The following is a 27,600-nucleotide window of genomic DNA, read 5'->3' on the forward strand; positions in this document are numbered from 1 at the left end:
GAGCCTGGAAGAGGAGGAGGGAAGGAGGAGCATCGCGAGCTTCCCGCCCGCGCTCCCGGGCGGCTCCGAGCAGGCGCCCTGGCGGTGCCCGCCGTCTCCTTCCCCGCCCGCTGCGGTCGCCAGGGTAAAGGCTCGCGTCCGGTGGCCCGCTGGACCCGTGGCCGTCGCCCTCCCGCCTCCTCGCAGCGCTGCCTGTTTCGCCCTCGGCCTCGCCTTCCCCGCCCCGGACGGGCCAGGAGCCCCGGCGGAGGTAACTGCGGGCAGATTCCTGCCGCTTGTGGCCCCAGCCCCCTCCCCGCACCGTTGGGCCGCCGGCGTCCGCGGGCTCCTCGGGTCCAACCCGCACCCTAGCGTCTGGCCGGTGCGCGACCTCCCCCCGCCTTGTCCTGCCGCACCCCGTCCCCTCGTCCTTCCCCGCTGCCCTGTCCGGGCCCTTCCCTCTCCCTCGGCCTGCCCCAGCCTCCCCGCGTCGCTCTCGCGCCGCAGCATCCGCAGGCTGACGGAGGCGCGGGAGCTCCGGCGGTCGGGTCGCCCTCCGGACGGCGCGGGACGAACTCCAGTCCGCGCCAGCCTTGGGCGGGACCCCTCCTGGTGGTCCGCCCCTGTGCGTCCCCGTGGGCGCCGCACTGAGCACCTCGCGGGGGAGACGGCGGCTGTCCCCGCCAAGCCTACGCTGCAGGGTCCGGTGGGAAACCCCAGAGGGTTCTCTGGACATGACCTGATGACCTGTGCGGGGCGGTCGTGGCGAAACTTCTGTTTGACTTTCTTTGGTATGAATTGAGCACTGGTGAATGAATGGACGCGATTTCTTAGACTCTTTTTCTCGGGAAATTGTGTTCGCCAGTGTGTTTTGAATAAACGTACTTTTTTAGGGTAGACTTAACCATATTTTCCCTCCTAACATACCTTGTGTGATTGAGTTCCTTTTTTATTTCTTTCTTCCGTTAGTTAATAGTACTTGTTTCATGGTGTTATCTGTAGCTTTAGTGTTTCGAGTGCCAGTTCACCATGAGGCAGAAATAATCTTTGCCACCTAACAGGAGGTGAGAACATCTTTTATAGTTACGACAGGTGAAAGACCATCCGTCATCAAATCCTGTAGGGCTGTCTTCACATCTTGAGCTGTCTTTTTATCCTTTACGTTTTAGTTGCGAGGCTTATCTATGGCGATACATCTGGAGTATTTTAAAGCAAATTCCTGGCATAAATACTTAGGTGTATACTGTATCTCTCCTATCTAGGAGAGGTAAGGACATTAAAAAAAAAACCCAAAAACTCATAATAGAATTACCACATACTCCCCAAAATAACATTAATTCCTCAATAACATCTAATACCCTGTCATATTCCAATCTCCTCTTTTTTTTGAATTTGAAATTCAGGTTTACAGAAAAATTACAAGAATAATACTAAGGAATTCCTGTACCCTTACCCAGTTGAACCCTTTGTTTATATTTTGCCCATGCTTTTTTCTTTTTTTTATATTTGTGCACACACATTGTTTTTTCTGAACTATTTGAGAATGGATTGCATGCATCATGCTCTTACCACTTTTACATAAACAAGTACATTTACCAAATTCAGGAAATTTAATTACTTTTATCTGTGCTATAATCCATATTTCTAGTTCTGTCAGTTGTCACAATAATATCCTTTATAATAAATTTTCTAGTACAAGATACAGTTCAGTTTATTTTATTTCATTTAGTTGCCTTATATTGTTTATCTTCCTTAACTTGGAGTGTTCTTGAGCCTTTGTTTCTCATGATATTGATACTTTTAAGGAATAAGAGCCCATTTATATCATATTCTTCGATATGAGTTAGTTTCCTCATGAATAGAGTTAGGTTTGAATTTTTTGGTTGGAATACTATGTAAGTAATGTCATGTCTTCTTCACATTATCACAATCAGAGGAGCATAATGTGTCCCTCTTATAGGTTAAGATGTTATCCCTTTTTTCCACTCTCATTTTTTTTCTATTAACAGTTATTTTCTCCTTATTTTCCAATTAAGTACAGTTGACCTTTAAACCACATGGGTGTTAGAGGTGCCACCCCCTCCCCCCAAGCAGGTGAAAGTCTGCTGAATCCCAAAATACTGAACTAATAGTATACTGTTGACCATGCCTTACCAATAACAAAAAAGACACATATTTTGTATCTTGTGTTAATTATATAATGTATTCTTAAAGCTAGAGAAAAGAAAATTGTATTAATAAAATCATAAGGAAGAGAAAACACATTTGCAGTACTATATTAGATTTATTGAAAAAATCTGTGTATAAGTGGACCTGTATAGTTCAAACCTCTGTTGTTCAGGGGTCAGCTGTAATTTGTGGGGAAATACCTCTAGATTGTGTGTGTGTGTATATATGTATATATTTTATATATGTTTTGTAAAAATATATATATTATATATTTGAGAGAGAGAGAGAGAGAGAGAGAGAGAGAGAGAACCTTAAGGAGGCTCCACACCCAGCCTGGAACCCAACACGGGGCTCAATCCCATGACCCTGGGATCATGACCTACCTGAAATCAAGAGTCAGACCCTCAACCGAGAGAGCCACCCAGGTGTCCCAGTACCTCTAGATTATGCAAATATCTTGTTCCTTATCAGACTCCTCCCCCTCCCTCTGCCTGATTTAGCATCCATTGATGGTTCTTTCCTAAATTAGTTTTTACTATGATAGTTTTTTTTTTTTTTAAACGTTTATTTATTATTGAGAGACAGAGAGAGAAAGAGCATGAGCATGGGGGTTGGGGGGTGGGCAGAGAGAGAGGAAGAGACACAGAATCTGAAACAGGCTCCAGGCTTTGAGCTGTCAGCACAGAGCCCGATGCGGGGCTCGAACCCACAAACCTGGCGAGATCATGACCTGAGCCGAAGTCAGATGCTTAACCAACTGAGCCACCCAGGCGCCCCTACTATGATTGTTTTAAAATAGTGTTTTTCCACATCTACCCTTGAATCAGTGTGGCCTCATTTATTCTTTTTTTTTTTTTTTTTTTTTTTTGAGAAACTCGTTATTTTATTTTGTATAAACAGAGGAAGGGAGGAAAGTTTTAAACTTCAAACTTTGTTCAGCATGTGTGCAGTTAGTATCCACAAAAACACCCTCATTTATTCTTTTTTCTTTTTTTCTTTTTTTTTTTTTTTTTTTTTTGTGGGGTGGGGAGAGAGAGGCAGAGGCAGAGGGAGAAGGAGAGAGAAAATCTCAAGCAGGCTCCATGCCTAGTGCAGAGTCTGACTCGATCATACCATGGCGAGATACAATCTGAGCCAATATCAAGAGTTGGATGCTTGGGGCGCCTGGGTGGCGCAGTCGGTTAAGCGTCCGACTTCAGCCAGGTCACGATCTTGCGGTCTGTGAGTTCGAGCCCCGCGTCATGCTCTGGGCTGATGGCTCAGAGCCTGGAGCCTGTTTCCGATTCTGTGTCTCCCTCTCTCTCTGCCCCTCCCCCGTTCATGCTCTGTCTCTCTCTGTCCCAAAAATAAATAAACGTTGAAAAAAAAAATTAAAAAAAAAAAAAAAAAAAGGAGTTGGATGCTTAACTGACTGAGCCACCCAGGTGCCCCATATTTTTTATTTAATAGATTGTAACCTGTTGCTCATCTTCTTTGATGCTGAGAGTCTCAAATTTGGGGGATTTGGCCCTTCAATCTCGATCCTGTTTCTTTTGACATGTCTCTATCATATGTTTGTTTCCTTAACTTTGGAACAAAAAAATGTTCCAGGTCCATCTGTTTCCTTTTCTATCCCTGCCCTGAAATCAGCTGTTTTTTCAAGGAGTCCTGGTTTCTTTTACTGAGGAATGGTGTTTCTTTTTGGTTTAGAACCCAAAATCTGGGTGCTAGGTTTGCTCATTGCTACTGGAGTATCATTGCTCTTAGCCTCTTTTAGAGGACAGAGCTAGAAATCATGAGTTTTTATACAGATACTTCCAATTATAATCTAGTCTCTTAGGGCTTTTCTTTACCTTTCCCCTTTCCCCACTCTATAATTGTTTCCCCTTTCTTCTTCAATGAGAATGCTGGCTCCCATCAACAGCTGTGTGTGTGTGTGTGTGTGTGTGTGTGTGTGTGTGTGTGTGTGTGTGTGTGTCACACACATATGTATGCACAAACATACACATATATGTATGCATATGTTCATTTGCTCAGCCCTACAATACACAAAAAGTAGCTTCATAATTTTTGTATTTATACCCCTAGGGAAAACAACCAAGAAGAATTTGACATTTGTTTGTTGTTCTTTTTATCTTCAGTTTGAGAGCATATCGTCAAAATATTCTGTTTAAAAGTTATTTGGGGGTGCCTGCGTGGCTCAGATGGTTAAGCCTCCGACTTCAGCTCAGGTCATGATCTTGCATTTCATGGGTCTGAGCCCCATGTCAGGCTCTGGGCTAACAGCTCAGAGCCTGGAGCCTGCTTTGGATTCTGTCTCCCTCTCTCTCTGCCCCTCCCCTGCTCATGCTCTGTCTCTCTCAAAAAAATTTAAAAAAAAAGTTACTAGAATTAATCCTTTTTTTCTTCATTGGGGTTATTTTACTCATTTGAAATATAGTCAGATTTGTTTCTCTTTGTATTTTTATGTACCCTCTCCATTCTTGTTTTTACTAATATGATTCTAGAAATCAAAACTATACAAAAAGGTATATTAAGAAGTATCCCTCTCTTTCTAGCCTTTCCACTTTGTCACCCTCCCCCCAGTGGAAGTTAGTTATTAGCCTGTTAATTTTTGTTTTCTTTTTCTGTTTCTTTTTGCAAAATTAAATGATGCATATGTTATTTTCATCTCTTTACATATAAGGTAGTATACTAGGTATACTCTTTTTTTTAAGTAGGCACCACACCAGTATGGGGCTTGAAGTCATGACCCCAAGATCAAGAGTTGCTTGCTCTACCAACTGAGCCAGCCAGGTGCCCCTATGTATATTCCTTTGCACTTTACTTTTTTCAATTAGCAATATATTCTAGAAATCAGAGAGATCTTCCTTATTCTTTTTTTTTTTTTTTTTTTTTTTGAGAGAGAGAGGGAGAGTGCAAGCAGAGAGGGGGAGGGAGAGAGAGAGAGAGAATGAATGAATGAGAGAGAATATCCCAAGCAGGGTCCATGCTCAGTGCAAAACCTGACTCGGGGCTTGAACCTACAACCCTGGGACCATGACCTGAGCCAAAATTAAGAGTTGGGTGCACAACCAACTGAGCCATTCTGGCGCCCCTAGACCTTCCTTATTTTTTTGGCAGCTGCTGAGTATCTATTTCTAACTGGTTTATTTGAATTAAAGTCCAAAATAGATCTTCGTATATTACATTTGGTTATTATGTCTCTTAACATTACCCCATATATGCATATCTATATCTATGTAATACATATATGAGTTTCTCCCTCTCCCCTGTAAATTTTTTTTAATGTTTATTTATTTTTTAAGAGAGACAGCAGGGGATGGGGAGAGAGAGAAGGGGACAGAGGGTCCAGAGCAGGCTCTGCGCTGGCAGCAGAGAGCCCGATGGTGGGGCTTGAACTCATGAACTGTGAAATCATGACCTGAGCCAAAGGCAAATGCTTAACTGACCGAGCCACCCAGGTGCCCCACTCCTTCCCCCCGTTAAAATACCATTTATTTGTTGAACCAACTGCATCATTTATCCTATAGCATTTTTTACATTGTGAATTTGGTTGATTTTATTTTCCTGGTGTATTTAATATGTTCCTTTATTTTCTTTATTTCTTGTTCATTGATGTTTAGAGTCAGACAGATTAAGGTTCAGTTTAAAATTTTTATCTTGTAAAGAATATTTCATAGATGGTTCTGTGTACCTTCTATCTACGTAGCAACATATCAGGAGGGATATAATGTCTTTGTCTCACAGTAACTTAAAAAAATTTTTTTTTTTAATTTTGAGAGAGAGAGAGTGCAAGCAGGGGAGAGATAGAGAGAGAGAGGGTGAGCGAGAATCCCAAGCAGCCTCCACACTGCCAGCTCAGAGCCTGACTCGGGGCTCAAGCCCACTGAAATGCAAGACCATGACCTGAGCCAAAATCCAAGAGTCCAGTGCTTAACTGACTGAACCACCCAGGTGCCCCTGTCTCATAGTAATTTTAAGATTTATTAGTGAGTGTAGGCCATGTCAGTTCATCTGTTACAGAGTTCCCCATCTACTTTCACCTAATAGTTTTAGCAACCACTGATACTGTTGACTAGGCCTATTATTTCATTAGGAGCTACAAATGATGCTTTTCTGATAAAATCATTCCTATTGCTTTTGGTTCACTTTTTTAAATAATTTCTTTTATTTATAATTTTAGTTATATTTAAAATTTATAAAAATAGTGTCTCAGGAAGTAGTCATTTAGATTTTTAGAGTTCTGAGTAATTGAAAAACATAATGTTACAGTATAAAATACGAGGTTGGCTAGCATCTTAATAGGTCCTCTTTGCTGTACTTGGATAGTTTTTCTTTTAAAGCTTATTTTATTAAAAAGTTCAGCTACTTTCTTTTTAAAGATCTTTAATCATACCAAATAAATTCAACTATTTTGGAATTCATAAACTAAATAGAATTAGAAATATAGAATTTTAAATTTTTTTTTTTTTTGAGGGAGAAAAAGCACAAATAGGGGAGGGCAGAGGGGTCGGGGACAGAGGATATGAACCAGGCTTGCGCTGACAGCAGTGAGCCCAGTGCGGGACTTGAACTCATGCACTGGAAGGTCATAACCTGAGTCAAAGTTGGTCGCTGAACCAACTGAGCAACCCCGGTGCCCCAGGAATATAGAATTAAAAAAAAAAATTTTTTTTTTTACATTTATTTATTTTCGAGAGAGAGCGAGCACGAGTGGGGGAGGGGAAGAGAGAGAGAGAGGGAGACACAGAATCCGAAGCAGGCTCCGGGCTCTGAGCTGTCAGCACAGAGCCCGAGGCAGGGCCTGAACCCACAAACCGTGAGATCATGACCTGAGCTGAAGTCAGGCGCTCAACCGAATGAGCCACCCAAGTGCCCCAGGAATATAGAATTTTTAAAAAAGGAGGAAAGAATGTGGTTATGATTGAATACAGTCCAGACCGATGACCAAGTTACATCAATGTTCAAGATTTCACAATTTTGAGAATTAAAAAAAATTAATTTGTAACAGAAACTTACAGGATAATTGCATATATAGTACAAAGAACTTTTTTTCACAAACCATTTGAGAGTGACCAACTGATGTTCCCTTACCTCAGAATATTTTAGTGTGTATTTTCTGCAAACAAGGACATTCACCTCCAAAATTGGAAGACACCACATCAAAATCAAAATTAGCATTCATACATTACAACCATATCATCCTCAGTTTTCTCTTTCTATTTAAGTTTTGCCTGTTGCCAATATTGTCTTTTATCATGAAAAGATACTCATTGCAATTTATTTAGTTACCAGATTTTCCACTTGGGACCAGTTTCTTTTTCTTTCTTTCTTTCTTTCTTTCTTTCTTTCTTTCTTTCTTTCTTTCTTTCTTTCTTTCTTTCTTTCTTTCTTTTTTTTTTTAGAGAGAGAGACTATGCAGTGGGGGAGAGGTTCAGAGGGAGAGAGGGAATCTTAAGCAAGTTCCATGCTCAGTGGAGCCTGATGTGGGGCTCAGTCCCATGACCCGGGATCATGACCTTAGCCAAAATCAAGAGTCAGACCCTCAACCAGTTGAGCCACCCAGGCATCCTGGGACCAGTTTCTTGATCTTTTTCCTGACTTTCGTACCCTTGAAACTTTTCAAGGTTTTTGAAAGTTTTCAGATCAGTTATTTTGTAGAATGTCCCTTAACTTGGGTTTTCCTGATAATTCCTTGTGATTAGATTCAGGTTATGTGTCTTTAGCACAGATGTCACAGAAACTTTTCTCATTTTACCTATTAGGTGATACATGATTTCCAGTTGTCCCATTTCTGATAATTTTCATTTTGATCACTGGATTAAATGGAGTCTGCCTGGCTTTTTCATCATAAAGTTACTCTTTTTTTGTAACTAATGAGTACCTTATAGGGTATTTTTATACTTTATAACAATGTAAATATGCCATTTTTATGAAATGTTCAATTTATTTGTTTACTTATTCATAATTCTATGGATTCATGGTTTTCTATCTTATTCTATGGATTTTAAGTCCATTGCCGTAATATGTTTTGATCCTCCAGCTGTTTTCAGTTTGGTCAGTGGGATCCTTTTCAGTGTGACTTCTGTGTTTCTCTCTGTTTGGGCTCCAGCACACTGTGCCAGGCTGTCATGTCACACTGTGTGAACATCCTCCCAGGATTCTCCCAAGAATGGATTATGCTTTCCTCACCCTGCTTGGGCTCTGACAAACTCTTCTTGGCTTCCACTGCAACTATCTCCATACCCAGCATGGGTACTTGCTAACGCATCTTCACTTCATGTTTTCTTGGGGCTTCATCTTTATGTGGGTTAGTTTGGACTTTCTTACAGCTCGATGGCTCAGGGTGGTTTGTTTATATGGCGATTGAAGGCTTCAAGAGTGTAATTACTCCAGGGGGTAAGGTAGAAGCTATAATTGCTTTTTATGATTGAGCCTTGGGAAATGTATAACATCACTTCCATTTTACTCTTGGTTAGAATAATTAAAATCTCACCCACTTTTAAGGGATGAGGCATGGGGCAGAGCTCTCAATGAGAGAAGTGTCAAAGTCATAGTTGAGGAAGAGTATGTAGGATGGGAGATACTGTTGTGGCCATCTTTGGGAAATACAACCTATGGCACTGAGAAAAGCATATCACATAGAAACTTCATTGTCAAGATCTTTTCCTAGTTTATTTTTATCTTCATAGCCCGAGAAACAACTTGTGAAAAAAGCAAATACATTTTGCTTGACTATTCAAGACATAAGATGAGATACTGAATGCATTCTTTATATCTTACCTTAAAAAGACAGTTAACTTGAGCTGATGAAAAAGTGATTTACCAAAACTTTGTGAACATTCTAAATTAGAATCCTTGTAAATCTTATGGGCTACTTATTATTATTATTATTATTATTATTATTATTATTTACAGCATCTTGTGACTTTTTACCTAATTGGTCATTGCAAGAAGCATGGAGATAAGATTAGAAGTTTTGACATCAACAAGTATCAAGCAGAAAAAGCCCTGGCCACGAGTCTCCTGGTTAGGACAGGTAGGTTTTTCTTTCTTCATACAATACCAGGTATAATAATGTGTTAAATGTGTACTTTGCCTCTAAGATAGAATGTTCTATGGTCTTTAAAAAAAAACAAACAAACAAACACCATCTTTAGCAGGATCACCTCACTGAACAGAGTTTTTTGTGTTTGTGTTTTTTTTTAATTAAAAAAATTTTTTTTTAACGTTTGTTATTGAGAGAGAGAGACAAAGTGTGAGCAGGGGAGGGGCAGAGAGAGAAGGAGACACAGAATCTGAAGCAGGTTCCAGGCTCTGAGCTATCAGCACAGAGCCTGAGCGGGACTCGAACTCACAGACAGCGAGATCATGACCTGAGCTGAAGTTGGACGCTTAACGGACTGAGCCACCCAGGCGCCCATTTGTTTGTTTGTTTGTTTTTATGTTGAGCAAGTTAGCTTCTCAAGAAAGTTAAATGGTCTGTGTAGAAGAAATACTTTATTTTCTTTTTTTTTTTTTTTTTTAATTTTTTTTTTTTCAACGTTTTTTATTTTATTTTTGGGACAGAGAGAGACAGAGCATGAATGGGGGAGGGGCAGAGAGAGCGGGAGACACAGAATCGGAAACAGGCTCCAGGCTCCGAGCCATCAGCCCACAGCCTGACGCGGGGCTCGAACTCACGGACTGCGAGATCGTGACCTGGCTGAAGTCGGACGCTTAACCGACTGCGCCACCCAGGCGCCCCGAAATACTTTATTTTCAAAAAAAAAAAAAATTTGTCCTGTTACATTTAAGGTTGAGATGGCAAATATCAAAAGGAATTTTTAAATTTAAATATAAGTAACGTGCAATGTTATATTAGGTTTAGGTGTACAACATATCCTATAATTCCATGCATTACTCAGTGCTCATCACAATAAGTACAGTCACCATCTGTCACCATACAACACTATTACAATATTACTGAGTATATACTCTATGCTGTACTTTTCATATCGGTAACATACATTTTATGACTGGAAGTTTGTACTTCTTAATCCCCTTCAACTATTTTGCCCATCTCCCCACTCCTCTCCCCTCTGGCAACTACAAGTTTGTTCTCTGTATTTAAGAGTCTGTTTATTTTGTTGTTGTTCATTTTGATTTTTAGATTCAACATGTAAGTGAAATCATCATATTTGTCTTTCTCTGACTGACTTATTTTACTTAGTATTATACCTTCTAGGTCCATCCATGTTATTGCAAATGGAAAGGTCTCATTCTTTTTTTTTATCACTGAGTAATATTCCATTTTATTCATATCACTTCTTTTTTTTTTTTTTAACTTGTTTTTTTAATGTTTATTTATTTTTGACAGAAAGAACATGAGCCAGGGAGGGGCAGAGAGAGAGGGGGACAGAGGATCTGAAGCAGCCTCTGTACTGACAGCAGAGAGCCTGATAGGGGGCTCAGACTCATGAACCTTGAGATCGTGATCTCAGCTGAAGTAGATGCCTAACCAACTGAGCCACCCAGGCACCCCCTCTTCTTTTTTTTTTTTTAAGTTTATTTATTTATTTTGAGAGAGAGCGTGTGCACACAAAGTGGGGAAGGGGCAGAGAGAGGGAGGGAGAGAGAATCCCAAGCAGGTTCTCCACTACCTGATGTGGGGCTTGAACTCATGAACTGCAAGATCATGACCTGAGCTGAAATCAGACGCTTAACTCACTGAGCCACCCAGATGCCCCTATACCATCACCACCACCTCTTCTTCCTCCTCCTCCTCCTCCTCCTCCTCCTCCTCCTCCTCCTCCTCCTCCTTCTTCTTCTAAGTAATTCATGTATTTTGAGAGAGAGAATGAGAGAGAGAGAGCATGGGAGGGGCAGTGAGAGAGGGAGAGAGAGAATCCCAATTAGGCTCTGTGCTGTCAGTGAGGAGCCTGATGCAGGGCTCGAACTCATGAACCACGAAATCATGATCTGAGCTGCATTCAAGAGCTGGACAATTAACCAAGGAGCCACCAGGTGTCCCATACCACAACTTTATTCATTCATCTATTGATAGACACTGGCTTGCTTCCATATCTTGGCTACTATAAATAATGCTGCAATAAACATAGAGGTGCGTATGTCTTTTTGGATTAGAGTTTTTGTTTTCCTTGGTAAATACCCAGTAGTAGAATTAGTGAATCATATGGTGTTTTTATTTTTAATTTTTTGAGGAACCTCCACACTGTTTTGCCAGAGTAGCTGCACCAATTTACATTCCTACCAACAGTGCATAAGTGTTTCTTTTTCTCTGTATTCTTGCCAAATACTTGTTATTTCTGTCTTTTTTTTTTTTTAATATTTTATTTGTAAGTACCAATGTGGGGCTCAAACTCACGACCTTGAGACCAAGAGTCCCATGCTCACTGACTGGGCCAGCAAGGTGCCCCTCTTGTCTTTTTGATTCTAGTCATTCTGACAGGTGTAAGATGATATATCTCTGTGTGGTTTTTTTTTTTTTTTTAATTTTTTTTTTTTCAACGTTTATTTATTTTTGGGACAGAGAGAGACAGAGCATGAACGGGGGAGGGGCAGAGAGAGAGGGAGACACAGAATCGGAAACAGGCTCCAGGCTCTGAGCCATCAGCCCAGAGCCCGACGCGGGGCTCGAACTCACGGACCACGAGATCGTGACCTGGCTGAAGTCGGACGCCCAACCGACTGCGCCACCCAGGCGCCCCTCTGTGTGGTTTTGATGTACTTCCATGATAATGTGATATTGAGCATCTTTTCATGTATCTATTGACCGTCTGTATATCTTCTTTAGAAAAATGTCTATTCAGGTCCTCTGCCCATTTTTAATCGGGTTATTTGGGGTTTTTTGGTGTTGAGTTGTATAATTTCTTTGTATACTTTGGATATTAACCCCTTATTGAACATATCATTTGCAAATATCTTCTCCCATTCAGTAGATTGCCTTTTTGTTGATGGTTTCCTCCTGTGCTGTGCAAAAAATTTTTGTTTTTTGTAACCAAAGGGAATATTTAATCTTCTGAATCCTTTCTTACCGGAACAGTCAGTGGACTGTTTTCTTACCATTGTGATTTTCATGAGTATGCCCTATGCCCCTTAAAACTAGGATAAAGTTGGGCCAGGATACACCAGAAATCCAGGAATACCATTCACAATATATGGAAGAGATTCGTCACCTTAGGGAAATTTAGCAAGCCTATAAAATCCTCTTAGAATATGTAATAATTATGAAAATTTTAACGATTGGCGTTTTAGTGTTAGTGTCATTTCCTGTGAGCAATTATATCGTTAACTTCCTCTAGTCTCTTTTTTCTTTTTAAAGATGCTGTTTTTTTTTTTTTTTTTAAATGTACATTTGAGAGAGAGAGCGTATGGACAAGCAGGGGAGGGGCAGAGAGAGAGCGGGAGAGAGAGAATCCCAAGCAGCCTCCTGATGTCAGCGCAGAACCCAGTAAGGGGCTCAATCTCACACACCATGATATCATGACCTGAGCCAAAATCAAGAGTTGGACGCTTAACTGACTGAGCCACCCAGGTGCCCCTAGTGTAGGTAAATAATTAAAAAGCTTGCCCATACTACTGATCAAATTGATGAAATTAAACAACACGTAACCCAATTTTGGCTAGCAGAATTGTAAGACACTTTTATAATTAAAAAAAAATTTTTTTTAGTGTTTATTTATCTTTGAGAAAGGGAGAGAGTACGAGCAGGGGAGAGACAGGGACACAGAATCCAAAATAGGCTCTAGGCTCTAAGCTGTCAGCACAGAGCCCAATGCAGGGCTCGAACCCGTGAACCATGAGATTATGACCGTGAACCATGACCTGAGCTGAAGTTAGACACCTAACTACTTAAACAACTGAACCACCTAGGGGCCCCAGCACTCTTATAATTTTATCTTATTTATTTATTTATTTTTTCTTTAATTTTAATTTTTTTTTAAATTTACATCCAAATTAATTAGCATATAGTGCAACAATGATTTCAGGAGTAGATTCCTTAGTGCCTCTTACCCATTTAGCCCATCCCCCCCTCCCACCACCCCTCCATTAACCCTCAGTTTGTTCTCCATATTTATGAGTCTCTTCTGTTTTGTCCCCCTCCCTGTTTTTATATTCTTTTTGTTTCCCTTTCCTTATGTTCATCTGTTTTGTCTCTTATAGTCCTCATATGAGTGAAGTCATATGATACTTGTCTTTCTCTGACTAATTTCACTTAGCATAATACCCTCCAGTTCCATCCATGTAGTTGCAAATGGCAAGATTTCATCGTTTTAGATTGCCGAGTAATCCTCCATTGTATATATATACCACATCTTTTTTATCCATTCATTCATCAGTGGGCATTTGGGCTCTTTCCATACTTTGGCTATTGTTGATAGTGCTGCCATCAACATGGGGGTGCATGTGTCCCTTCGAAACAGCACACCTGTATCCCTTGGATAATACCTAGTAGTGCAATTGCTGGGTCATACGGTAGTTCTATTTTTAGTGTTTTGAGGAACCTCCGTACTGTTTTCCAGAGTGGCTGTGCCAGCTTGCATTCCCAGTACTCTTATAATTTTAAAGGTCAAAAAGGTCTAGGTGCAGCCATTAGGTCATCTTACTTAGTAATTCTAATAAATATTTTAAGATAGAGTGAAAAATCTCCAGGATACCTAATCAACCTTATTTTCATTTTATGATTTGTGGTACAAATGTATAATCTTTCTTGAATGTCACTTTGTTTTCCTTTTTGGGATAATTTATTTAGATTAGAGGTTGAATTACCTCCTGGCACCTCTTAAGTGTCATATGTTTCTTCTCTTAGGAAAATGAAGCTGTTTTCCTTTTGGATAATAAATTTATAAATGAAATTAATTTGCTCTCTGGAAGAACAAAGAAGAAAATTCCTTGTCTGCAGCCTTTGTTGAAGGATGCTATTTTCCTAACAACATCCAGTAATGGTTAAGTAGTACTGATATTTTCAAAAGGCTAGATTAATTGTATTCATACAAACTTGGGGTAATATTAAGGGAAATATTAGATTATAACTATTGTATTTCCTTTTTGGAAACAGATGCCTGGCTGGCTGGGGTACTCACTACAGGGGAGCTTTTTCTTTGGAACAAAGATCAAGATTGCTTGAAAACTGTACAGGCAGCTGAAAAGCCTAAGAAAATGATTCAAGCTGCAGTAGGTGGGAATTTTTTATTTGTTTAAATTGGTTTCCTTGATAAATGGGAGGAAAAGAAGATGAAACATTTTCCTATTACTATTTTAAAAATATCTCTGTATGTGTGCATAAATATATCTGTGTATATATAAGTATATATATATACATATACATATATATGTTTTCTTGTATATATATATATGATTTTTTTGATGATGTTTGTTTTTTACTATTTATGTATTTAGGGAGAGCACACAGGTGAGTGGGGGAGGGGCAAAGAGAGGGAGAGGGAGAGAGAGAGAGAGAATGAATCTTAAGCAGGCTCCATGCTCAATGCAGAGCCCGATGCAGGACTCGAACCCACAAACCATGAGATCGTGGCCTGAGCTGAAATCAAGAGTTGGTCATTTAACTGACTGAGCCACTCAGGCACCCTGATGGTGTTTATTTGTGATACTTAGATTCATCTTGAAGAAAAGTCTGGCTTGCCTAACATATCTGATAACAGTGGGTTCCTAATATCACATGACAAGTACATGGTAAATATTATTATTTGTACTTTTAATTTATTAGTAGTGCCTTAGTTTTATCCTGAATGGAAATGAAACATCATTTAGGTGTCTTATTGTCAGGATAGATAAATGATGTACTTTCTGGGAGGAATTCAGACTTCACAGGTTTAATTGCCTTTTTTTGTTTGTTTGTTTTTTTAAAGCAAGCTCTTTGAGACTGTACTTGTATGTATCTGGAAATGGGAGAAGAGTTCTGCTTATAACTCCTGGATGCATATTTCTTTGGGAATATTTGGAATTCAAGAATATCTTATCTTCTAAAAGCCCTTCATTGGTAGGCCAGTGGTCCCAGATCATACCTGAAGAAGCAGTTCATTTGCCTTCTAATGAAGATAAAGAAGCTGTAGTGCATGCTGTCTTTATAAAAAATGAGGTAAAATCCAAATCAGACAGGGTGTTCTAGAAGATGAGATCTCAGACTGTAAGAACAGGCACTGTTTGTGAAGCTGTTGAGCAGAGTGTGTAATAGCATTGCTGTATATCTCTAATCATCATTAATTGTCACAGTAATTGCAAAGTTATTGTGGAAAAGATATTTTACATTTCTTGGTCATATTTTTTTAAATGCTTATTAAAAATAGTTTGAACTCCACCAAAAAACTACAACTGACAAATGAACTCAGTAAAGTCACAGGATATGAGATGAATATACAGAAATCTGTTGCATTTCTCTACACTAGTAATGATGTAGCAGATTAAGAGAATAATTTCATTTATAATTGCACCAAAAATAATAAAACACCTAGGAATAAACCTAACCAAGGAGGTGAAAAATGTGTACTCTAAAAACTATTAAACATTGACGAGAGACATTGAGGGTGTCACAGATGGAAGGATATTCCATGCTCATGGACTGGAAGAGCCAATATTTTTAAAATGTCCAAACTACCCAACATAGTCTATAGATTTAATGCAACCCCTGTCAAAATGCCAACATTTTTCAAAGAACTGGAACAAATAACCCACAATTTGTATGGACCCATTAAAGACCCCAAGTAGCCAAAACAGTCTTGAAAAAGAAGGACAAAGCTGGAGATACCACAATTCCAGATTTTAAGTTATACTACAATGCTTAATAATCAAAACAGTATGGTACTGGCACAAAAATAGACATACAGCTCGATGGAACAAAATAGACAGCTCAGAAATAAACCCACCTGTATATGGTCAATGAATCTATGATGAAGGAGGCAAGAATATACAGTGGGGAAAAAGTCTCTTCAACAAATGGTGTTGGGAAAACTGGACCACTTTCTTACACCATACTCAAAAATAAGCTCGAAATGGATTAAAGACCTAAATGTGAGACCTGAAGCCATAAAATTCCTGGAAGAAAGCATAGGAAGTACTTTCTTTGACATCAGCCATAGAAACATTTTTCTAGATACATCTCCTCTGGCAAGGGAAACAAAAGCAAAATTAAACTATTGGAACTAGACAAAGATAAGCTTTTGCACAGCGCAGGACGAAACCATCAACAAAACAAAAAGACAATCTACTGAACGGGAGAAGATATTTGCAAATAATATATCCAATAAGGGGTTAATATCCAAAGTATACAAAGAACTTACACAACTCAATATCAAAAAACCACAAATAACCCAATTAAAAAGTGGGCAGAGGACCGGAATAGTTATTTTTCTAAAGAAGACAAACATGCATGAAAAGATGCTCAACATCACTCATCATCAGGGAAGTGCAAATCAAGTGCTGAGATACATCACCTTACACCTGTCAGAATGACTAGAATAAAAAAGACAAGAAATGACAAGTATTTGGCAAGGATGTGGAGAAAAAGGAACCCTTATGCACTGTTGGTGGGAATTGGTGCAGCCACTCTGGAAAACTGTGGAGGTTCCTCAAAAAATTAAAAGTAGAAATACCATATGATCCACTAATTCTACTACTGGGTATTTACCCAAGGAAAACAAAAACACTTATTTGAAAAGACATATACACCCCTATGTTTACTACACCATTATATACAGTAGCTAAGATATGGAAGCAAGCCAGTGTCTATCAATAGATGAATGGATAAAGAAGATGTGGTTTATTTTTAAAATGTCATAATTACTCAGTGATAAAGAGTAATGAGATCTTGCCGTTTGCAACAACATGGATGGAGCTAGAGGGTATAATGCTAAGTGAAATAAGTCCAATCAGAGAAAGGCAAATACCATGACTTAAATTACATGTTGAATCTGAAAGACAAAAGGAACAGACTCTTAAATACAGAGAACAAACTGGTGGTTGCCAGAGGGGAGGTGGGTGAGGGGTGGATGAAATAGATAAAGGGTGTTAAGAGCACACTTACCTTGATAAACACTGAGATGTGTAGAATTGTTGAATCATTATACTGTACACTTGAAACTAATATAACACTGTATATTAATTATACTTGAATAAAAAACATGGTTTGACCTTAGAGCTTCCTTTCTCTTTTCCTAGTATTTTCCCTAGTTTTTATTATTTATTTATTTATTTATTTATTTGTTTATTTATTTAGAGAGCACAAGCAGGGGGGAGAGGCAGACAGAGAGAGGGAATCCTCAGCAGGCTCCACACTCAAGAGTAGAAACTGAGTGTGATTGCACAACCCTAGGATTATGCCTTGAGCTGAAATCAAAGAGTCGGATGCCTAACTGACTGAACCACCCAGATGCCCCAATTTTTATTTATTTTTTAATTTCAGTATAGTTGAGACACAATGTTACATTAGTTTCAGGTATACAACATGATGATTCATGAACTCTTTATGTTATGCTGTGCTTTCCACAAGTGTAGCCACCATCTATCACCATCAAAACTATTATTATGCCATTGATTGTATACCCTCTGTTGTACCTTTTATTCCCATGACTTATTTGTTACATAACTAGAAGCCTGTATCTCCCACTCCCCTTCACCCATTTTGTCCACGCCCCTGCCCTGCACCCTACTCCCCTCTGGCAAACATCAGTTTGTTATCTGTATTTACAAGTGTGATTCTGTACTTTTCTCCATTAAAAAAAAATTTTTTTTTAACGTTTGTTTATTTTTGAGACAGAGAGAAAGCATGAACGGGGGAGGGGCAGAGAGAGAGGGAGACACAGAATCGGAAGCAGGCTCCAGGCTCTGAGCCATCAGCCCAGAACCCGACGCGGGGCTCAAACTCACTGACCGTGAGATTGTGACCTGAGCCGAAGTCGGATGCTTAACCGACTGAGCCACCCAGGCGCCCCACTTTTCTCCATTTTTAAAATAGAACTAGTTTTATAATTTAAAAAGCTAGAATTGGTGATAATTAAGCCATTTAATTACCAGGAAAGAACACATTCATTAACTAAAAAACATTATCAATAGCTGCATGCACTCTTTATATGTATGGACCAACATTTTATTACCCAGTCCACTGTTGTTAGAAATTGCATTTTGAAATTTTTTTTTCCTTTATCTTCTTCCCATCCCTGGGGGTAGTGCCCTAATTTAGATAATAAATAACTATAAAATAAGAGAAAAAAAATTATAAGAATCCAGTTTCAGCCACAGTAAATTACAGTGTTTTCTTCCTTTTTTAATTTAATTTTTTAAAGTTTATTTATTTATTTTCAGAGAGAGAGCAAGCATGCATGTGGGGAAGGAGTAGAGAGAGACAATCCTAAGCAGGCTGTGAGCTCAGTGCAGAGCCCGATGTGGGGCTCAAACCCACAAACCGTGAGATCATGACCTGAGCTGAAACTAAGAGTTGGATGCTTGCTTAACTGACTGAGCCACTCAGGCGCCTTTAATTTTTATTAATTTTTTTTCAAATTTCTATTTAAATCTAGTTAGTTAATATATAGTGCAATATTGGTTTCAGGAGTAGAATTCAGTGACTTATCATTTACATACAACACCCAGTGTTCATAACCAGTGCCCTTTCAAAACCCATTCCCCATTTAGCCCACGCCCCACCCACCTCCCTCCATCAACCTTCAGTTCCCTATCTTAAGAGTCTCTTATGGCTTGTTGCCCTCTTTTTTTCTTTTTTTTTCCCCTCCCATATGTTCATCTGTTTAGTTTTTTTTTTTTTTTTTAATGTTTATTTTTTGAGGGAGAGACAGCATGAACCAGGGGAGGGGGCAGACCAGAGAGAGAGGGAGACACAGAATCAGAAGTAGGCTCTAGGCTCTGAGCTGTCAACACAGAGCCCAATGTGGGGCTCAAACTCATCAACCACAAGATCATGACCTGAGCTGAAGTCGGACACCCAACCAACTGAGCCACCCAGGTGCCCCTCATCTGTTTTGTTTCTTAAATTCCACATATGAGTGAAATCATATGGTACTTGTCTTTCTTAGACTGACTTCTTTTGCTTAGCATAATATACTCTAGCTCCATCCAAGTCATTGAAAATGTCAAGATTTCATTCTTTTTGATGACCGAGTAATATTCTGTTTTATATATATATCACACGCATTCATCAGTTGATGGACACTTGGACTCTTTCCATAGTTTGGCTATTGTTGATAATGCTGTTATAAACATTGGGGTGCATGTACCCCTTTGAATCTGTATTTTTATATCCTTTGGGTAAATACTTAGTAGTGCAATGCTGGGTTGTAGGATAGTTCTACTTTTAACTTTATGAGCAACCTCCATACTGTTTTCTGGGGTGGCTGCGCCAGTTTACATTCCCACCAAGAGTGCAAGAGTGTGCCCCTTTCTCTGCATCCTCGCCAACACCTGTTGTGTCTTGTGTTGTTAATTTTACAACACATTCTGACAGGTGTGAGGTGGTATTTCGTTGTGGTTTTGATTTGTATCTCCCTGGTGATGAGTGATGTTGAGCATCTTTTCATGTGTTTGTTAGCCATCTGGGTGCCTTCTTTGGAAAAATGTCTATTCTTGTCTTCATTGGCGGTGTTTTTTTAATTTTTAAAAATTATGTTTATTTTTGAGAGAGAGTGAGAAAGAGTGTGAGTTAGTGGGGGAGGGGCGGAGAAAGAAAGACACAGAATCTGAAACAGGCTCCAGGCTCTGAGCTGTCAGCACAGAACCTGATGTGGGGCTCGAACCAACAAACCATGGGATCATGACCTGAGCTGAAGTTGGATGCTTAACTGAGCCACCCAGGTGCCCCAGTATGTTTTCTTAAGCCAATAAGCTGCACCTTGATTTCCCATTTGGTCCATGCCCTGGCTCAGAAATAAATTACTCTTTAGCCTTATGTTAAGAATAAAAATACAAGCAGGATTTCTGTATGTTTCATTTATTTTATTTATGATGAGAATATATGTTTTACATATCTTGGTTTATTTTCAGATTAATTGTCTACTAAAGTTTATTAAATTTATCTACAGTTATTTGGAGATTGCTGCTTGTGTTCATTTACTTTTTATTCTGGAGAATGTCTGAAGTTAACATTTCTAGCAATTCGGTGGCATGAGAATGTATTTACACCTGTAAGGTGAGATAAAGGTTTTCTTTTTCCTTATTTTCTGTCCCTTTTAAAATATTATTATTTTTTCACCCATAAATACATAAGATTAATTAAATGAAATGTAAATTTGAACTTTTGAGACCTTACAGATCTATTTTTCCCATAAGTACTGTTGTTATTTTAGTTTTCATTTTAATGTTTTGTTTATTTTTAGAACAAGCAGGGGGAGGGGCAGAGAGGGAGGGAACAGAGGATCAGAAGCAGGTTCTGCAAGGTTTTTCTCATTTTTATTTCCTTTCACGGAATTAAGAACATGTAAAAGGTAAGACAGGCTATGGTCTTGCTTGTATTAAAATTATAGAGATAGGTATTTTGGGAAATAATTGAATTTTAAAAAGGATATAGCTCGAATTTACTACTGTGCCTTTTAACTACTCAAGTACTTTTTATTATTTTTTATTTAAATGTTTATTTTGAGAGCAAGAATGTGTGCACATGAGTGGGGGAAGGGCAGAGGGAGAGAGAGAGAATCCCAAGCAGGCTCTGCACTGTCAGTGCAGAGTCCAACTCGGGACTTGATCTCATGAACTGTGAGATCATGACCTGAGTCAAAATCAAGAGTCAGATGCTTAACTGAGCCACCCAGGAGACCTGCTCACATAGTTTTTTTGTTTTTTTTAATGTTTATTTATTTTTGAGAGAGAGAGAGACAGAGAGTGTGTGAGCAGGGGAGGGGCAGAGAGAGAGAGGGAGACAGAATCTGAAGCGGGCTCCAGGCTCTGAGCTGTCAGCACAGAGCCTAATGTCAAACTTAGGAACTGTGAGATCAAGACCTGAGCCAAAGTTGGACAGTTAACCAACTGAGCCACCTAGGCACCCTTGCTCACATACTTTTTAAACTAGAAATAGTTTTATATATACTACAAAGCCCAATAAAATACATAGTGTATTAAAAGCATATCATGCCTGGGCACCTGGGTTTCTTAGTCAGTTAAGCTTTGGACTCTCGACTTTGGCTCAGGTCATGATTTCATGGTTCATGAGTTCAAGCCCTGCTTTGGGCTCTGCACTTACAGTGTGGAGCCTACTTGGGATTCTCTCTCCCTCTCTCTCTGCCCCTCCCCCACTTGTGAGCATGCACTCTCTCTAAATAAATAAACTTTAAAAAAAAGCATATCATGCTTCAGTACGATTTAGTAAAATAGTGTGATTTTTAAAATTTTCTTAATTTTCTTATGCTCTGGTACTTTATATATTAGGTGTATAATGAGTTGGACTCTAATAAATATACATGTGTGTAACCATATACCAAATATAGAACATTGCCACTATGTTATTTTTATTTTTTAAAGATTTTATTTTATTTTAAGTTTATTTATTTTGAGGGAGAGAGAGGAAGAGGCAGAGAGAGAGAGGGAGAGAGAATCCCAGAACCTTTAGATCATGACCTGAGCAGAAATCAAGGGTCAGATGCTTAACTGACTGAGCCAGTTAATATTTTATTTTTAAGTAATCTCTACATCTAACATGGGACTTGAACTTATAAACCCAAGATCAAGAGTCACACGCTGTCCTGAATGAGCCATCCATGTACCCCAGAACATTGCCACTATTTTAAAAATCCATTCTTCTCTATTTAATTTCTGTGAAAATGTTTACAGTGATGTATAATATGTGTCATCTAAATCTTTTGTCAAAACAGATGCATTTGGGGTTGACTATGGAACATGCCATTACTAATAAAATGCTGATACTGAACCTGTTTAACTGGCAACTGCTCTTTTGTGGCATGGATGAAAATTCTGAGCAGTTGCTAAGAGGGCCTCTAATATTCATGCACATATAGGAATTGGACCCTTAAGTTTTTTATGATGAGCTAAATATTAAAAGTTACTATATTTCCTATTTTCAATTATTTCATTACTTAGATCGTTGCCATACCATGTTCATTGGGCACAACAAGACTGCCTTCTGTGCCATCTAATTCCCAAATGTGAATCGGTAAAGTCAAGAGGAGCTCTAATTTCTGCCTTTTCAAGAGATGGCATTACTCTGGCAGTAACTCTTAATCAGAAAGACCCAAAGGTCAGTATATGTAATCTGTCTTGAAAGTAACCTATGAAAGAGTTCAATTTGGAGTTGTTTTGTAATACTACTTTATGTTCTTTATATTGGTGTTTTCTGATCCAGTTTAACATTGTGGTGTTTTCTGATCCAGTTTAACATTATATTGGTGTTTTCTGATCCAATTTAACTTTAACATAAAGTTATTTTATCCAGAAGCTATAATTTCAAAACTTGGCCTTCAGAAGCGAAAAGAGGGTAACAAAAAGGAAGAAGGGCAAAGTGGTAACTGATGTCCTTAAAATATAGTATAAAAGAGTGAGGAGTTTCAGTTTTCAGTATTGTTTTGCCAGTTGGGAAAGACTTCCAAGATAGTTTATTAATATAATAATAGGTCTCTAGGTCTCTAGAATTATAAGTAATGATTAAAGTAAAATAATTTTAATGTTTTTTTGCTTTTTTTTTTTTTTTTTTTGCTTTCTAGGCAACTCAGGTATTGTTTATAAACACGTTGAATTTTGTTACTCTCTGTGGTAGCCTGAGAGGGTGTAGTAATAAGAATCCTGTGGTTCCACCTACACTTATCAGGTATGAACTCTTGTGTTTCTGCATAGCATTTTTATTTTCTCTTCTAATAGTTTAATAAGTTTAAGGCTCTGATAATACAAAAGATATCTAAATAGATATTTAGGTAGATAATGCAGCTTACTTTCAGCATTTGTGCTTGATTAATTGCTATATGAAGGAAAATCTTATCTTAAGGAAGGGTCTGGTAGGGTGGAAGATACATGAACATATTTTCTTTTCTCTTTTATTTTTTTCTGTGTTATCTCAAGAGGAGTGGAATCATAACTGGGTAGGGGATATTGGGCTTAATTAGAGACTGAAATGAGAAAACCTGGACTGGGAAGATCATTATATACTTGGGGTGGCTGAGGTGTTTATAGCTTTTTAAACAAAGTTGGCATGCTCTGCATGTGGGTTAATAGCAATAATCAGGATTTTTGATAGCACAAGAGCCTCTACCAGGATCTATTTGGGATTATAGAGTTGGACTTCCTAATTTCCTTTTCTGAACATTTTTCTTTGTTGTTCTCTGAATTTCCAAAGTTTTCAGATCTATCTAGTCTTGCCTCTTCATTTTCTTTCCCCACCCAAAAGTTCTTTTCTGAAGGTATTACTCATTCTTACACCTGAAATTAATGTAACATTGTGTCTTGACTATACTTCAATAAGAGAAAGAAAGAAAAGAAAAGAAAAGAAAGAAAGAAAGAAGAAAAAAAATGAATGAATTGCTGGTCTCAGTGCAGTGGTCTCTTTGACTTAGAGTGTACGTCATTATTTACATAAGGAGCTACTTTTTGTCTCCATGAAAGATTAATATTACTAGATAGTTAAGGAGCTGTAAGGATGACTTTGGGAAGAGGGAGTCTGCTGCTGCATGGAACCTCTAGCAAGCTGCAGAGAGAGGACAGGCCTTTAAATCTATCAGTAGATTTGAGTTGTAGACACCAATAGAATTAAAGTTGTTCTAATTAAAATGTGAGTGACTAAAAAGCTTAACTCTTTTAGGGAGTGTTTTCATCTTATCATTTGCTTATGTGTCTACGTGAATTTCTAGTTTGTATGTTTTATGGAGTAGATGTTGATGAGCAAACTCCTTTTTTTCCTTACCTTTTTTCTGGGAAGTAAAATACACAAAATATATGTGGCAGTTTGCTACTATTCATTCTTTCCTCCTTATTTTTTGAAGTGTTTCAACTCTGCTTGGCCATTTTAAATTGTCAAAGACATTGTAGAGAGTCCTTTCTAAACATACTGTCTTGCTTTTTCTAGGTCCTACTGGGTAGGTGATATCAGCTGGACTCATGATAGTCTTTTTCTGGCTTGTATGTTAAAACGTGGCTCCCTGGTTTTATTGACCTGTCAAGGTGAATTGGTAACATTAATTACATTTGGTTGCTCTATAGAATTTGGGCCAGCAGAATTTATTCCTTTTCACCCACTCATAACATATAGGTGAGACATTTGAATTATTTTAATTTGTTTGTAGAAGGTTTTCTCTTTTGGTATTACTTTATTGTGTATTTTTAAAAAATAATTTCATCTTTCGAATTGTCTTTTGCTCTCTTTGAGTCTGTCCTTTCAATATCTGTTTCTTATTTATAGTTTTCTTCTATTTCTTTTTGTTGCTAAATCCTGGTGAAAATATGACATTGTGACTATGTAAGTATAAGTTATTTAAATATTCAATAGCACTGAAACATTTGTCTTCTTTTATGTAAAATTCAAAGAAGTGTGATATGTCTTTTATTGTTTCTTTAAAAGAAGGCCACTTAAATAAATGAGTAACTCAAAATTAACTTGGCACATGGATTTATCTGTTTTTTTCCCCCAAAGGGAAGAAGGGGAAAAGTTGTTGGAAATGGATAGAAGAATTTAGAATTTAGCCATGTTTTAATTTTTAGTTGTGGGATGGGGTAGCAGTTTGGCTTTGGAGTCAGATCAAAATTTAAATCTTTGTTCTTCTACTTATTAGTTGTATGACTTTGGGTAAGTTATACCTTAAGCTCTTTTTCCTTTACTGGGAAGTGAAAATGACTATATTTGTCTCTTAGAGTTGAGGGAATGAAGTAAAATAATAAATGGTTATAAATAAGCACAATTCTGACATAAGTGCATAGTAAATATTTTTGTTATTGATGTTAGTATTAGATATGACCTGACATATACACATAGGTATTTACAAAACAAAAACATTGGAAAAGGATTTTGAAATCACTCCATTGCTATTGCTTCACAGAAAGGAGATTGAGGGATTGTCCTTGATTATTTGTAGCAAAAAGTGATGCTTAATTTTTAGCACTGGAAAATTATAAGTGAAAAATTTGTTGGGGAACCTGGCTGGCTCAGTTGGAAGAGCATGTGACTCTTGATCTTGGGGTTGTGAATTGGAGCCCCACTTTGGGTGTAGAGATTACTTAACAATAAGATCTTTTAAAAAAAAATTGACACTTCCTGCAGTGAAAGTATTTTTTTTCCTTATTTCTTTATGGTCCAATTTATAATTGACTTGAATGTCCTCATATTCTTATTTATTTAAAAAAAATTTTTAATGTTTATTTACTTTTGTGAGAGAGAGCGAGAGAGCGCGTGTGCGTGCATGTGCGAGCAAGTGGGGGAGGGACTGAGAAGGAGACACAGAATCTGAAGCAGGCTCCAGGCTCTGAGCTGTCAACACAGAGCCCAATGCCGACTAGAACTCACTGACAACGAGATCATGACCTGAGTGGAAGTCGGATGCTTAACGGACTGAGCCACCCAGGCACCCCCCTCATAGTCTTCTTTAATTTAGGGAACTCCTGGGTGGCTCAGTCTGTTAGGCATCCGACTCTTGGTCTTGGCTCAGGTCTTGATCTCAGGGTTGTGATTTTAAGCCCAGAGTTGGGCTCTGCACTGGGCGTGGAGTCTGCGTGAAAAAAAACAACAAACTAATTTAGGACCTTTTTTAAAAAAAAAGTGTATTTATTTTGAGAGAGAGAACATGAGCAGGGGAGGGGCAGAGAGAGAGGAAGAGAGAAAATCCCAAGCAGGCTCTGCTACATGGGCGTAGAACCCAATGTGAGACTTCAACCCATGAACTATGAGATCATGACCTGAGCCAAAACCAAGGGTCAGATGCTTAACCACTGAGCCACCCAGGCACCCCAATTTAGGACTTAAAAAAATTTTTTTTAAGGCTTATTTATTTATTTTTTTTGAGAGAGATAGAGTCAAGTGGGGAAGGGAGGGGCAGAGAGAGGGAGACAGAGAATCCGAAGCAGCTCCAGGCTCCAAGCTGTCAGCACAGAGCCTGATGTGGGGCTCAAACTCACTAACTGTGAGGTCATGACCTGAGCTGAAGTCAGATGCTTAATTAACCAGCTGAGCCACCAGGTGCCCCCAGTTTAGGGCCTTTTAAAATGGATTACTTTTTCTGATTATATAAGTGATACATATTTATTATTAAAAAAATAAATTTAGAAAAATGTCTGTAATGAATACACCTGTTATTAAGGAGGAGAAAGAAAAAAACTGAGAAAGACATTTGGAGAAGATAGTAGTGGGTAGAATTTTATCAGCTGAAGATTAAATTTGACTTTCTTCGTAAATGTACTTACTGTTATGGTGGTGTACCTGATTCTGATTATTTAATATTACTTAATTATGTATTCATAACTCATAATTATATTCTTATAAGTATATTTAGATATATAGTAAGAAAGAAGGTTAATTAATTCTCTGTAATAGTAAAACTGAACTGCCTTAATTCTTTTCTGAAATAGTTTGTGTATGAACTGCCTTCTTTTCTGAAATAGTTTGTATAAAACTAAATTAAAAACAAAATAGAGTGAATGCCACAATTCAGGGAATATTTAAAAAACACATAAACCTACATTTTATTTAATCACTTATGTCTTCCTTACAGATATATATAATTTAATGTTAGTGTGTTTAACTGGCTGTTTTATCATTCTGTAGCTTTTAATTGTCGTGTTGCTTTTCTTTGGAATAATCTGATTGTTTCCTTTAAGATTTTTCTTTTACTAATTCTTCAATTTTGTGTTTGTTTGCTAGACCACAGCAGCTTACATTTCAAGATTCAAATAATTCTGTAGATTCAACAGCTTCTGATAGTGACCCTATGAGACAGAGATTTTCTATAAAAGCACACTCAAGATTACCCTACCTCATTATTTCTGATGGATACATGGTCACAACCCTTCGATTTCTTGATAACCTCTCTCCATCAGTGCTCATGAGATCCCTTCTACTTGATTCAACCCAGAGGCTTGAGAAAATGTACCAAAGTATGGTATTGTCTAAGGTATAGTGCTTTTGGTATTGCTGGTAAAAGTTGGCTTGTCTTTTCAGATCTAAAACCATACTGACAGTAATGTCCTTGGATTGTATATAGTTGTCTATAGAATTTATAATTGCTTGTGATAGAATTACAGATAAAATTTTGCTCTTGGGTGTCTTTTATCTTTTCTTCTACAGCCAAAGGGCAAAGGACTGAACTTGCGATCACTGGATTCCCTAAGGTCTAGCCTGTTAAAACACCAAGGAAATAAAAGTGTAGCTGATTCTACTGTCCCCAGATTCTTACAGGCAGAAGAAACAATGAACTTAAATGAAAAAGCAGAAGATTTTCAGGTACTTAGTAGGTCTTTTATTTACTTTGAACAGTTACATATTGACTTTATTCCAAGAAACATATTTTATTTTTCTCTTGT

The 27,600-nt window shown here is 38.3% G+C and overlaps 1 protein-coding gene across 11 annotated transcripts in view; it reads left to right on the forward strand.

Moving 5' to 3' along the window:
* Positions 1-136: 136 nt before the first annotated feature.
* CPLANE1 (ciliogenesis and planar polarity effector complex subunit 1) overlaps positions 137-27,600 on the forward strand; it is a 149,477-nt gene continuing 122,013 nt past the window's right edge. For 9 of the 11 annotated variants that reach the window (XM_045439895.1, XM_045439934.1, XM_045439954.1 and 6 more), the window contains exons 1-11: positions 676-770; positions 9,049-9,169; positions 13,943-14,078; positions 14,192-14,311; positions 15,003-15,232; positions 20,181-20,287; positions 22,189-22,345; positions 22,809-22,912; positions 24,161-24,343; positions 26,942-27,191; positions 27,365-27,520. In XM_045439895.1, the coding sequence (XP_045295851.1) occupies positions 9,089-9,169; positions 13,943-14,078; positions 14,192-14,311; positions 15,003-15,232; positions 20,181-20,287; positions 22,189-22,345; positions 22,809-22,912; positions 24,161-24,343; positions 26,942-27,191; positions 27,365-27,520 (1,524 nt within the window). In that variant the 5' untranslated portion in view covers positions 676-770; positions 9,049-9,088. Of the gene's footprint in view, positions 251-675; positions 771-9,048; positions 9,170-13,942; positions 14,079-14,191; positions 14,312-15,002; positions 15,233-20,180; positions 20,288-22,188; positions 22,346-22,808; positions 22,913-24,160; positions 24,344-24,504; positions 24,551-26,941; positions 27,192-27,364; positions 27,521-27,600 lie in introns of those variants that run through there. The other 2 variants (XM_045439900.1, XM_045439966.1) reach the window with 2 other exon arrangements.

The sequence above is a fragment of the Leopardus geoffroyi genome, chromosome A1, assembly GCF_018350155.1.
Source record: "Leopardus geoffroyi isolate Oge1 chromosome A1, O.geoffroyi_Oge1_pat1.0, whole genome shotgun sequence".
Lineage (NCBI taxonomy): Eukaryota > Metazoa > Chordata > Mammalia > Carnivora > Felidae > Leopardus > Leopardus geoffroyi.